Source organism: Colobus angolensis, unplaced genomic scaffold (genome assembly GCF_000951035.1).
Source record: "Colobus angolensis palliatus isolate OR3802 unplaced genomic scaffold, Cang.pa_1.0 Scaffold4, whole genome shotgun sequence".
In the NCBI taxonomy this organism is placed as follows: domain Eukaryota; kingdom Metazoa; phylum Chordata; class Mammalia; order Primates; family Cercopithecidae; genus Colobus; species Colobus angolensis.
Window position 1 is genome coordinate 14029352 of NW_012117376.1, and position 11191 is coordinate 14040542.

Here is an 11191-nt window from a genome sequence, read left to right on the forward strand (position 1 = left end):
TGGGTGTGTGTGTGTGGAGGGGCTGGGTGTGTGTGTGTGTGGAGGGACTGGGTGCGTGTGTGTGGAGAGGCTGGGCGCGTGTGTGTGGAGAGGCTGGGGGTATATGTGTGATGCAGTTTGTGGTGGAGGCTTCCTGATTGGCTCCTGCCTGCTCCCAGCACAGCTCGACAGGAGGGGCTTCCCGTTTCCATGATGGGCCCTTGAGCTGGGAGAAGCCTGTGTCACAGCAAGGCTGTGGTCTCTGGAGACAGAGTCAACTGTGTCAAAGTGAGGGGCCTGAGACTCTGAGCCTGTGGCTGTCCTGACAAGGGGCCTGAGGCCCACAGAACCCAGGTCTGTGACTCTGAGCTGAGTGCTCTCTGCACTGTCTCAAGCACAGGTGACGTGAGCACGTGCTGAACCATGTGCAGAACCACATGCAGTCCTCCAAACCTATGCAGCAGGCCGGGGTACACGTGGGGACCGGGCCCCAGGTGCATGGGTTCCACTCACATGTGCCCCACATACCTCACCCCACTGCCTCCGTCGCCTCCTCCTGGATCTCTCATTTCCTCTCTGAGGGTTAGGTCTGTGCCCCATGCCTGGTGCGACCTCACATTTATTTGGTGCACTTTTGAAATCCCCTTTGTTCCTGAGCCTCATCCTCCAGGGATTCTGGTTCTGTGGGTGGAGGTTGGGCCCAGCCCTCTGCATTTTTTAGGCTTTATTATGGAAAATTTCAAGTACTTAGAAAAGTAGAGAGAATAGGATCATGACCCCCCCACATACCCATCACATTTAACGAGTATTGACCAGGGACCCATCTTGTTTGACCTTTTCTCCCTCTTCCTGCCCCCCCACCCTCCAGCCACTGGAGGCCTCCATGATGTCTCTAAAGCACATCCAGGTTGGGGAAGCCCCTTAAGGATCCAGCCAGCTCTTGAATTGAGGGGTTCAGGGCACTCTGGGCTGAGGGACCCAGGAATTGAGTGAGTGGGGTGGGCTTAGTGGAGACTTCCTGGATACGCAGAGAAATCACTGATGCAGAAGCTAGGAGGCACTGGGGACAGCGACCTGACCCTCATCCCCCCATGTCCTCCCCTGCAGGCGTGCTGGGCTTGACCTGGTTCATCAACAAGTTCCGCATCGTGAAGCTGACCCCCAAGGACCAGTTCATCATCGCCTATGGGGGCCTGCGAGGCGCCATCGCCTTCTCTCTGGGCTACCTCCTGGACAAGAAGCACTTCCCTATGTGTGACCTGTTCCTCACTGCCATCATCACCGTCATCTTCTTCACCGTCTTTGTGCAGGTGCTGGGCCAGGGCAGAGAAGGCTTTGGGGAACCTGATGCTGTGCCCGTGGAAAGAGAGGAAAGCATGTGATTTGAAATGCGATTCTAGTCCCAGCTCCACCACTAACTTGCTGAGTGACCTTGGGCAAGCCACTCCCCCTTTCTGGGCCTCAGTTTCTTCAGTCATAAAATGAGAATTGTGATGAGTCATTGCAGAGTGACTGAACAGAATGTAAAGGAACCAGAATGCTGCCCAACTTAATTTGGAACTCATAGAGCATTAAGAGAAGTGGGTGGGTACTGGCTGGGCGTGGTGGCTCACGCCTGTAATCCCAGCACTTTGAGAAGTTGAGGGAGTGGATCGCCTGAGGTCAGGAGTTTGAGACCAGCCTGCCCAACATGGTGAAACCCTGCCTCTACTAAAAATACAAAATTAGCTGGGCGTGGTGACGCATGCCTGTACTCCCAGCTACTTGAGAGGCTGAGGCAGGAGAATCACTTGAACCCGGGAGGCGGAGGTTGCAGTGAGCTGAGATCACGCCATTGCACTTCAGCCTGGGCAAGAGTGAAATTCCATCTCAAAAAAAAAAAAAAAAAGAGAAGTGGGTACAGTCAACAGTTCCAAGATCTCTCTTTGCTACCAACTCATTGTAGAGCTTTAGGCAAGAGATTTCATATCTTAGGGTCTCAGTTTCTGCATCTGTAAAATGGGAGTAATATCACAGCATAGGGAACTGGAAAGGGCTCTGAGACAGGCAGCAGGAAGCCTGGAGTCAGCCCTAGCTCTGTGGTGGTGTCCCTTTGACCCTAAGAAAGACCCCCTGCTTCTCTGGGTCTCAGTTCCCATCTATAAAGTGAGGGAACTGGGTGAGATGATTCCCAAGAATCCTTCTAGCCTGCTGGTCAGTGATTTCTGTGCATTTAAATGGCCCAGGCTTAGCTGAGAGCCACTTTCCTGCCTAAGGTCCCCAAGGAAGCCCAGCCTGTGATGATGCAAATTGCTCTTCCTTACCTGACTTTGTCTGACCTTGGGCAAATGAGAAACACTCTGAGCCTCCATTTCTTTACCATCCCTTCTGTTTTTTCTGGGCACTGATCCTCAAAAAGCCCTAGATGGGATACATCTTTGCATTCTCTTGAGAGAAAAAGATAGAGGAAACCTGGGGCTGGGCTTATTTTCTGTCCTTTTTTTTTTGAGACGGAGTCTCGCTCTGTCTCCCAGGCTGGAGTGCAGTGGCCGGATCTCAGCTCACTGCAAGCTCCGCCTCCCGGGTTTACGCCATTCTCCTGCCTCAGCCTCCCGAGTAGCTGGGACTACAGGCGCCCGCCACTTCGCCCGGCTAGTTTTTTGTATTTTTTAGTAGAGACGGGGTTTCACCATGTTAGCCAGGATGGTCTCGATCTCCTGACCTCGTGATCCGCCCGTCTCGGCCTCCCAAAGTGCTAGGATTACAGGCTTGAGCCACTGCGCCCGGCCTATTTTCTGTCCTTTAAAGGGAGAGGGGACCCTGGTGCAGTGGCTCATGCCTATAATCCTGGTACTTTGGGAGGCGTAGGCAGGAGGATCCTTTGAGCCCAGGAGTTCAAGAGCAGCCTAGGCAACATGGCAAGACCTTGTCTCTACAAAAAAATTAAAAAAATTGGCGGGTGTGGTGGTGCATGCCTGTAGTCCCAGCTACTTGGGAAGCTGAGGTGGGAGGGGATAGCTTGAGTGCAGGAGGTTAAGGTAGCTGTTAGCTGTGATTGCGCCACTGCACTCCTCCATCCTGTGTAACAGAGTGAGACTCTGTCTCGAGTTAAGAAAAAGGAGAGAGGCTGGGCACGGTGGCTCGTACCTGTAATCCCAGCAATTTGGGAGGCTGAGGCAGGCGGATTGCCTGAGGTCAAGAGTTTGAGACCAGCCTGGCCAACATGGTGAAACCCTGTCTCTCCTAAAAATAGAAAAAGTAGCTGGCTGTGGTGGTGGGTGCCTGTAGTCCCAGCTACTCAGAGGCTGAGGCAGGAAAATTGCTTGAACCCGGGAGGTGGAGATTGCAGTGAGCCAAGATCATGCCACTGCACTTCAGCCTGGGCAACACAGCACGACTCCATCTCAAAAAAAAAACAAAGAAAGAAAGAAAAGAAAAAGGAGAGGAGGCGGCTGCTACTTTTGTCCTCTTGCATTGCTTCCATCTTCAAAAATATTTTTTTCACCTTGATTTTGCAAGTTGGTTGTGCTAATGATTTTCCAAGCCCATTTTCATTGAAGGCAGCATTGGGGAGGGGGCCTCCTTCAGAGCCAGCCTGCCTGGGTTTGAACCATGGCTTTACTGCTTCTGTGGAATCTTAGAAAGCTACTTAACCTCTCTGAGCTTCAGTTTCTGCATCTGTTAAATAGGGACAATGGAAGGACCTGCCTTTTAGTGTTGTGGGTATTGGAGAGCTGAAGCTAAAACACTTCCAAGCACATGTGTTGGTCACATGGCAGGTGTGCAGTTCCATCCACTGCTGCTGTTATTACTTGGTCCTTCTCACAGTCCTGGTAGGGAGGCAGTGCAGAGGTGGTTTTCCCTGTGTGTGGGGCCTGACTTCCTTGGGGTTGTACAGCGAGTCTGCGATGCTGTCTACATCTGAACCCAGGCTGTCTGCTGCCTGGCCCAGGCCAGATGACCAGCCTGGCAGTTAAACCTCTGACCGTGTCTCCAGGAAGAAGCAGGCCTTAAGGACCTATCTTTAGATAAGTGCCGGGAAGTGGGAGAGTTCTCACACCCTTGGGTCCTGGGAGAGGGCACAGCAGAGAGGGCATCCTAGCCTTGGGGGTCTAGGGTGGGCGTAGGGAGGCTCCGTGGCCTCCCTGCTTGGGTAGCAGAACTAGAGTGCCTGACATCTGCCTGCCTCCCAGGGCATGACCATTCGGCCCCTGGTAGACCTGTTGGCTGTGAAGAAAAAGCAAGAGACGAAGCGCTCCATCAACGAGGAGATCCACACACAGGTACTGGAGTGCGGGCTGGGTCCTCGGTTGCAGGAGGAACAGGGAGATGGGGAGCAGCTGGGCCTCATGTCCCTGCCCCGCATCAGCCCCTCCTCCCTGTGCTGGTGCCCGGGGTCTCCCTCTGCCCCAGGAGCCATAGGAAGGTGTGTGAGCAGCTGGGAGCCTGAGGAGGGGCATCATGCCATCTCTGCCTCCATTTGAGACCTATCCTAGGCATGGATCCCAGGTGGGATTAGAGAAGGGGGCTCAGCCAGACACAGGCGAGGGTTCAAGATACCCAGAGTTGGGCCACTGGGTTTGATGAGTGGAGTGTGGGTGCCACCTGCTGGCTGCTCTTGGAACTACAGGGCTGGGCACAGCAAGGCCGCAGCTGCAGGAGGGAGCGGGGCTAGTCAGAGGGGAAGGTGCCCCACAGCGAGGCTTGACCTGGCCCTGGGCCCCTTTCAGTTCCTGGACCACCTTCTGACAGGCATCGAGGACATCTGTGGCCACTACGGTCACCACCACTGGAAGGACAAGTAGGTGGCAGGCCTGGTGGGCAGGCCGGGAGGGGCAGGCAAGGGTCTCCTGGGCCTGGGCATCTCCCCACTCCTGGGAGCTGGCTCCATCCATCTCCCTCCTCTCCTACCAGGCTCAACCGGTTTAATAAGAAATACGTGAAGAAGTGTCTGATAGCCGGCGAGCGCTCCAAGGAGCCCCAGCTCATCGCCTTCTACCACAAGATGGAGATGAAGCAGGCCATCGAGCTGGTGGAGAGTGGGGGCATGGGCAAGATCCCCTCCGCCGTCTCCACCGTCTCCATGCAGTGAGTGCCGGGGCAACCAGGCAGCTTCTGCTCCCACACACCGGCCCCTCCAGCCCAGTTGGAGGCAGCCACCTGAGGGCAGGGCTCTCTGTTGTCCTGTTGGGGCGGACAGGAGGGCTGTGGGCTCACACTAAGGACCTGACGCTTTGGTGCCCACCTGGGTCATCCCTAGGGTGACTTCCTTCTGGCCAAACCTGGGAGGCTCTAGGGTCCCAAGAATCTTGGGGACCTAACCTATGCCCTGTTGTCCCAGGAACATCCACCCCAAGTCCCTGCCTTCCGAGCGCATCCTGCCGGCACTGTCCAAGGACAAGGAGGAGGAGATCCGCAAAATCCTGAGGAACAACTTGCAGAAGACCAGGCAGCGGGTGAGGGCCTGCTTCCCAGCCCGACCCCCGGGGTACAGGAGCCCTGCAGCCCCTCTCCACGGCAGCCCTGCCCTGCCCGTGCCCCTCGGCACCCACCCCAGGGCTGGCCTGGCCTCCAGAACTGCCCCCACCCCTCCATGACCAGAGCCTTCTGGCGCCTGCACTGCCCTGATGCTGTGCCTCCCACAGCTGCGGTCCTACAACAGACACACGCTGGTGGCGGACCCCTACGAGGAAGCCTGGAACCAGATGCTGCTCCGGAGGCAGAAGGCCCGGCAGCTGGAGCAGAAGGTAGCCTCTGCCTTTCTCTGGGAACCTGTATCCCACCCCACTCACCCAAGCTCCGCCACAGCCTCTGCGGAAATGTACCTATTCTAGGAACAGGGTTTGGCTTTCAAGGGGCTTGTTGGCCGTGTAAGGGCATGGAGAGCCATGAAGAGTTCTAAGCAAGGGATTGGCGTGGGGGTGTGGGGTGTGGCCTGGGTTAGGGCAATGGCAGGGGACAGAGGAATGGGTGGATTTAAGGCTGGGCAGTGTAGGTGTGTTCAGGGAGGCTGTGACAGGAGCCTGGGTTGAGCCCTCAGGAGCTCCTGAAGGGCCAGTACGGCTGCCCACACAGGCACAGGGACGGGGAGCGAGCGCCCCGCATACACGGAAGGTGGGGTGGCACTGGCCGGGTTCTGTCCTGAGGGGCTCCCTCTGCCCAGCTGCCTGTGCTCACCCCGTCTGTCCTCCCTGTCAGATCAACAACTACCTGACAGTGCCAGCCCACAAGCTGGACTCGCCCACCATGTCTCGGGCCCGCATCGGCTCAGGTAAGGGCCTGGTGAGGGGCCTCAGGACTGGGTGCTCCGAGCCGCCGCCTCCTGAGGATGGGGCTCCACAGGAACAGGCCCCAGCCACTGGGAGGACAGGCCTGGGCCTCGCTGACCTCAGGGGCCCCTCCCAAGCCATGAGCTGCTTCTACATCAGGGGCCATCCCTAGGGACAGAGATGTTCCGGATGAGGACTGTGCGGGGAGCTGGGAGAGCCATGGTGCCTGGCAGGAAAGCAGGGTATCTGCCCCTTCGAGACCCCTAACGCGTGTGGGGAACGTGAGGGCAAGGCCCCAGGGTAGACGGATGCCAGGAGGAGCCCCAGGTCTTGGCCTGTGGAGGGACACCTCTGGGAGCCCCTGTCAGAGGAGAGAGCCACAGTCTGAGGAAGGGAAGCTGTGGGGTGGAGGGTCTCAGAGGCCGGCTTCTGAGGCCTGTTGGGACAAGGACAGCTGTGCTCATGAGAAGACCTGCAGGAAGCGCTGACGCGGCCGAGTGGCACATGCTGGGCTGGGCTCCAGAGCGGAACACAGCTTGTGTCTTGCTTTTGGTCCCAGACCCGCTGGCCTATGAGCCGAAGGAGGACCTGCCTGTCATCACCATCGACCCGGCCTCCCCGCAGTCACCCGAGTCTGTGGACCTGGTGAACGAGGAGCTGAAGGGCAAGGTCTTGGGGCTGAGCCGGGATCCTGCGAAGGTGGTCGAGGAGGACGAGGAGGACGATGGGGGTCTCATGATGCGGAGCAAGGAGCCTTCGACCCCAGGAACTGACGATGTCTTCACCCCCGCACCCAGTGACAGCCCCAGCTCCCAGAGGATACAGCGCTGCCTCAGTGACCCAGGCCCGCACCCTGAGCCTGGGGAGGGAGAGCCGTTCATCCCTAAGGGGCAGTAGCGCCAGGGCCAGCAGGCAGCGCCCGTCCCCTCACAGACTCTTCCACCAGAGCAGGGGCTGCTGGGGGCTCCCCTTGCCCCTCCTGACGCGGATTGGCCCTGCCCCTCCCCCTACCGCATGGCAGCTGGGCCCACAGCCCCCGCCCCAGCACAGCTCCCCACCACCGCCTCCTGGGAAGCATCCGCCCCACCAGAGCTGCCTCCCCAGTCCATTTGGCAGAACTGCTGGGCTGGTGAGGCCGACTCTGCCTCTCCCTAGATCCAGGCTTCTCCCGGACCTGGACTAGGGCCTCGGAGGCTCCTCCCTCTGCCTCATCCTCCTCCTCATTCAGACCAATCTTAGTTTCTAACCAAAGAGTCTCTGGCTCAGCTGTGGTCCCCCCCAGGAAGGGAGGGAGCTGAGGCCTCCCTCGAGCAGGCCCTGTTTTTTTAGGGGACACGCCAGGGGTACCAGGCACATGGCTGGGGGAGGGACTGCTGACCCACCAAGGTTTCACACTCCTGCCAGCTCTGTCACCCTGGCTACCACCCCAACCTGTCCTTACTCAGAGCTGCGGGCTGACGGCATCTCTGAGCGTCTCTGCCTGGAGCAGGGGTGCTTTCTAGGTTGACAGTGACGTGACTCAGAGCTTTCCGAACTGTGCTCCCATGGGGACTGCTGGGCCCCTCAGGGGATGCTGCTGGGGGAAGGACTGGCCCTGGGTCCAGAATGTGCTGCCTTTTTAAGTTTCGTTTGTTCACACTTCTATATATGATTGTTTGCACAGAGGGCACTCCTGTTTTTTAAAACATTTTGAAAACCCCTGGCTGAAGAGTGCTCTGCCTCTAACTCCCTCCTCACACTCCGGGAATTACCCTTGTTCATTTGTGCCTGTCTGTCCAACCCCCTCCCCCATGTTTCTCTGCCTGCTGGGCTCTTAACTATTGCCCGAAGACTGTGACATCAGAAGTAACTCCCACTCCTAATCAAGAGTCTCTCCAGCCTCACAGATGCTGGCCTCTTGGCACCTGCCTAGCTCTTGGGCCTGACCTCCAGTCCTGCTGGTCTGCTCTTACTTCCCCCACCCTGGGTTTGGCCCCTGGAACCTTTCCCTCGTGTGTACCACACCCTGCCTGCCATGGAGCCTATTGTGGAGGCGGTCGGGGGTTGGGGGAGAAGGCCTCCCCTGAGGATCTCCTGTCCCCCGGGGCTGGTGGGTTGGGCAGACTCCTGGGCCCCCAGAGACCTTTGCTCACACACACTCCTTCCCCTTGTCCTTGGGGCACTCCCCCAGGATTGTGCAATAGTCAGAGTTGTCCCTCTTTGCAGGGGACTGGGCCATGGGTCCTCGGCCCATCTGTCCATCCTCCTCTCCATGCAAGTGCTGTTTGGGCAGGAGTCACCATGCAAGGGTGACGTCGACAACCACGTACCAAGCCACCGCAGCTGCTGCCACTCTGCCGCCTGTACAGAAGAAACTGAATCTTTTTCATATTCTAATAAATCAATGTGAGTTTTTAATAGAGTCAAGGGCTGCTTCCTGGGGACGACGGTCTTTAGGAGGGAGAGTGGCCTGGGGGCCTGAAGTACTTAGTTCAAAGGCTGGCACAGAAACACTTCATGGCTGTCAGCTGCTGGGATGGTTGTTCCCACATGCCAGGCACTGAGATACCGCAGCGAGCTAAGCAGGACGTGCCCTGCCCCGTGGGGGAGAGTGGCACTAACCAGTGCCCAGTGTTTGTGCAAGAGGTGAATAAGAGGCAGAGGAGAGGGAGGGGATGGCGAGGAGGACCCTCCTGAGTCCCAAATGAGTGATATCCCAGGAGGAGAAGAAGGAGGAGATATCCTGAAGAAGGAGCTGAAGCCTCCAGGTGGAAAAGGACCCAGAAAGTTCCCAAACATTGTAACTTGGAGCTGTGCCCACGAACACTGGGACCTGAGAAAAGGCCAGGTGGCTGGGTCAGAGTGACAGGGGAGGCAAGGACGGGGCCTCGTGTTCCACGGTTAAGATTTTGCTCTTAACCGTGGGAAGACCAAAAGGGCAGTGGGAAGTCACTGGAGCCCTCAAGTTCTCACCTGTAAAGTGGGGAGTGACTCCTGCATGAGAGAAGCTCAGGTGTGTGCAGACAGAGCATCCCTAATCAGAAAACCCAACACAATGCCACGAATGAAGAACGCACATCTGACCTCATGAGACAGGTTGCAGTCAAAACTTTGCTTCATGCGCAAAGTTATTTAAAATATATAAAATTGGGCCGGGCGCGATGGCTCATGCCTGTAATCCCAGCACTTTGGGAGGCCAAACTGGGTGGATCACCTGAGGTCGAGAGTTCGAGACCAGCCTGGCCAACATGGCAAAACCCCATCTCTACTAAAAATACAAAAATTAGCTGGGCATGGTGGTGTATGCCTGTAATCCCAGCTACTCGGGAGGCTGAGGCAGGAGAATCACTTGAACCCAGGAGGCAGAGTTTCCAGTGAGCTGAGATCGAACCATTGCACTCTAACCTGGGCAACAGAGCAAGACTCTGTCTCAAAGAAAATAAAATATGTAACATTGCTTTCAGGCTATTTGTAGAAACTGTATGTGAAACAAATGAATTTCATGTTTAGACTTGGATTCTATCCCCAAGATATCTCATTATGTATGTGCAAATATTCCAAAATCGGAAACACTTCTGCTTTCAAGCATTTGGGGTAAGGATCGCTCAATTCCTAATGGGGTCGATTCAGCAGAGGTTGGAGCCCTGAGGTGCATTTCCTCGATCCAACCACCAGAGGGCAGTGGGGCCTTGGCACGCACCCCAGGCACCCTTCGAACCTGGGCTGTCCAGGAAAGCATTTCCTTTGCCCGGGCTGGGACCTGAGTATGGAACTGGTTTGACTCACAAAATCTGAAGTGGTTAGTTTCAAGAGGATTACAAGGTCATTATTAAAGGATTATTCCTGTATCCATCCGTTCCCTAGCAGGAAATGGATGTTACAGCCATCCCTCCATATTTTCCGGGGATTGGTTCCAGGATCCACATGGAAACCAAAATCCTTGGATGCTTAAGTTCCTGATGTAAAATGGTGTAGTGCTGTTGGCCCTTCATGGGTTCTGCATCCATGGATTCAACCAACTGCAAATTGAAAATATTGGGGGAAAAAATTAAAATAATAAAGTGTAACAACTATTTACATAGTATTTACATTGTAATCTAGAGATGATTTAACGTATATGGGAGAATGGCTGGGCACAATGGTTCATGCCTGGAGTACCAGCACTTTGGGAGGCCGAGGCAGGTGGATCATTTGAGGATAGGAGTTTGAGACCAGCCTGACCAACATGGTGAAACCCCGTCTCTACTAAAAATAAAAAAATCAGCTGGGTGTGGTGGAGCATGCCTGTAGTCCTAGCTACTGGGGAGGCTGAGGCAGGAGAATCACTTGAACCCAGGAGGTGGACTTTCCAGTGAGCCAAGATTGTGCCACTGCACTCCAGCTTGGGCAACAAAAAATATATATATGGGAGAATGTATGTAGGTTATAGGCAAATACTACATTATTTTATATAAGGGACTTGAGTTTCTGTGAATTTTGGTACCTGGGAGGGTCCTGGAACCAATCCTCCATGGATACCAAGAGATGAATGCTCTTCCCATATACTGTAAATTATCCATAGATTACCTGTAATACCTAATACAATGTAAATGCTGTGTAAGTACTTGTCGGCTAGGTATGGTGGCTCACTCCTATAATCTCGGCACTTTGGGAGGCGGAGATGGGCAGATCAATTGAGCCTAGGAATTCAAGACCAGCCTGTACAACACAGTGAAACCCCACCTCTACAAAAAATACAAAATTTGCCTGGGCATGGTGGTGCACGCCTATGGTCCCAGCTACTTGGGAGGCTGAGGTGGGAGGATTGCTTGAGCCCAGGAGGTCGAGGCTGCAGTAAGCCATGTTTGTGCCACTGCACTCCAGCCTGGGCGACAGCAAGACCTTGTCTTTAAAAAAAAAAAAAAAAAAAAAAAAAAGTTGTTATACTGGTTTTTAAAGTTGTATTTTTATTGTATTGTTATTTTTTGTTCACTCGTTTTTATGTT

At 55.2% G+C, this 11191-nt stretch overlaps 1 protein-coding gene across 1 annotated transcript in view; it reads left to right on the forward strand.

Annotated features, from left to right (window-relative positions):
* SLC9A1 (solute carrier family 9, subfamily A (NHE1, cation proton antiporter 1), member 1) overlaps positions 1-8628 on the forward strand; it is a 61731-nt gene extending 53103 nt beyond the window's left edge. Inside the window, exons 5-12 of the mRNA XM_011955574.1 lie at positions 1087-1289; positions 4152-4241; positions 4689-4759; positions 4873-5046; positions 5300-5414; positions 5604-5705; positions 6157-6229; positions 6787-8628. Coding sequence (XP_011810964.1) covers positions 1087-1289; positions 4152-4241; positions 4689-4759; positions 4873-5046; positions 5300-5414; positions 5604-5705; positions 6157-6229; positions 6787-7124 — 1166 coding nt within the window. The 3' untranslated portion in view covers positions 7125-8628. The remainder of the gene's footprint in view (positions 1-1086; positions 1290-4151; positions 4242-4688; positions 4760-4872; positions 5047-5299; positions 5415-5603; positions 5706-6156; positions 6230-6786) is intronic.
* The last annotated feature ends 2563 nt before the right edge of the window (positions 8629-11191 follow it).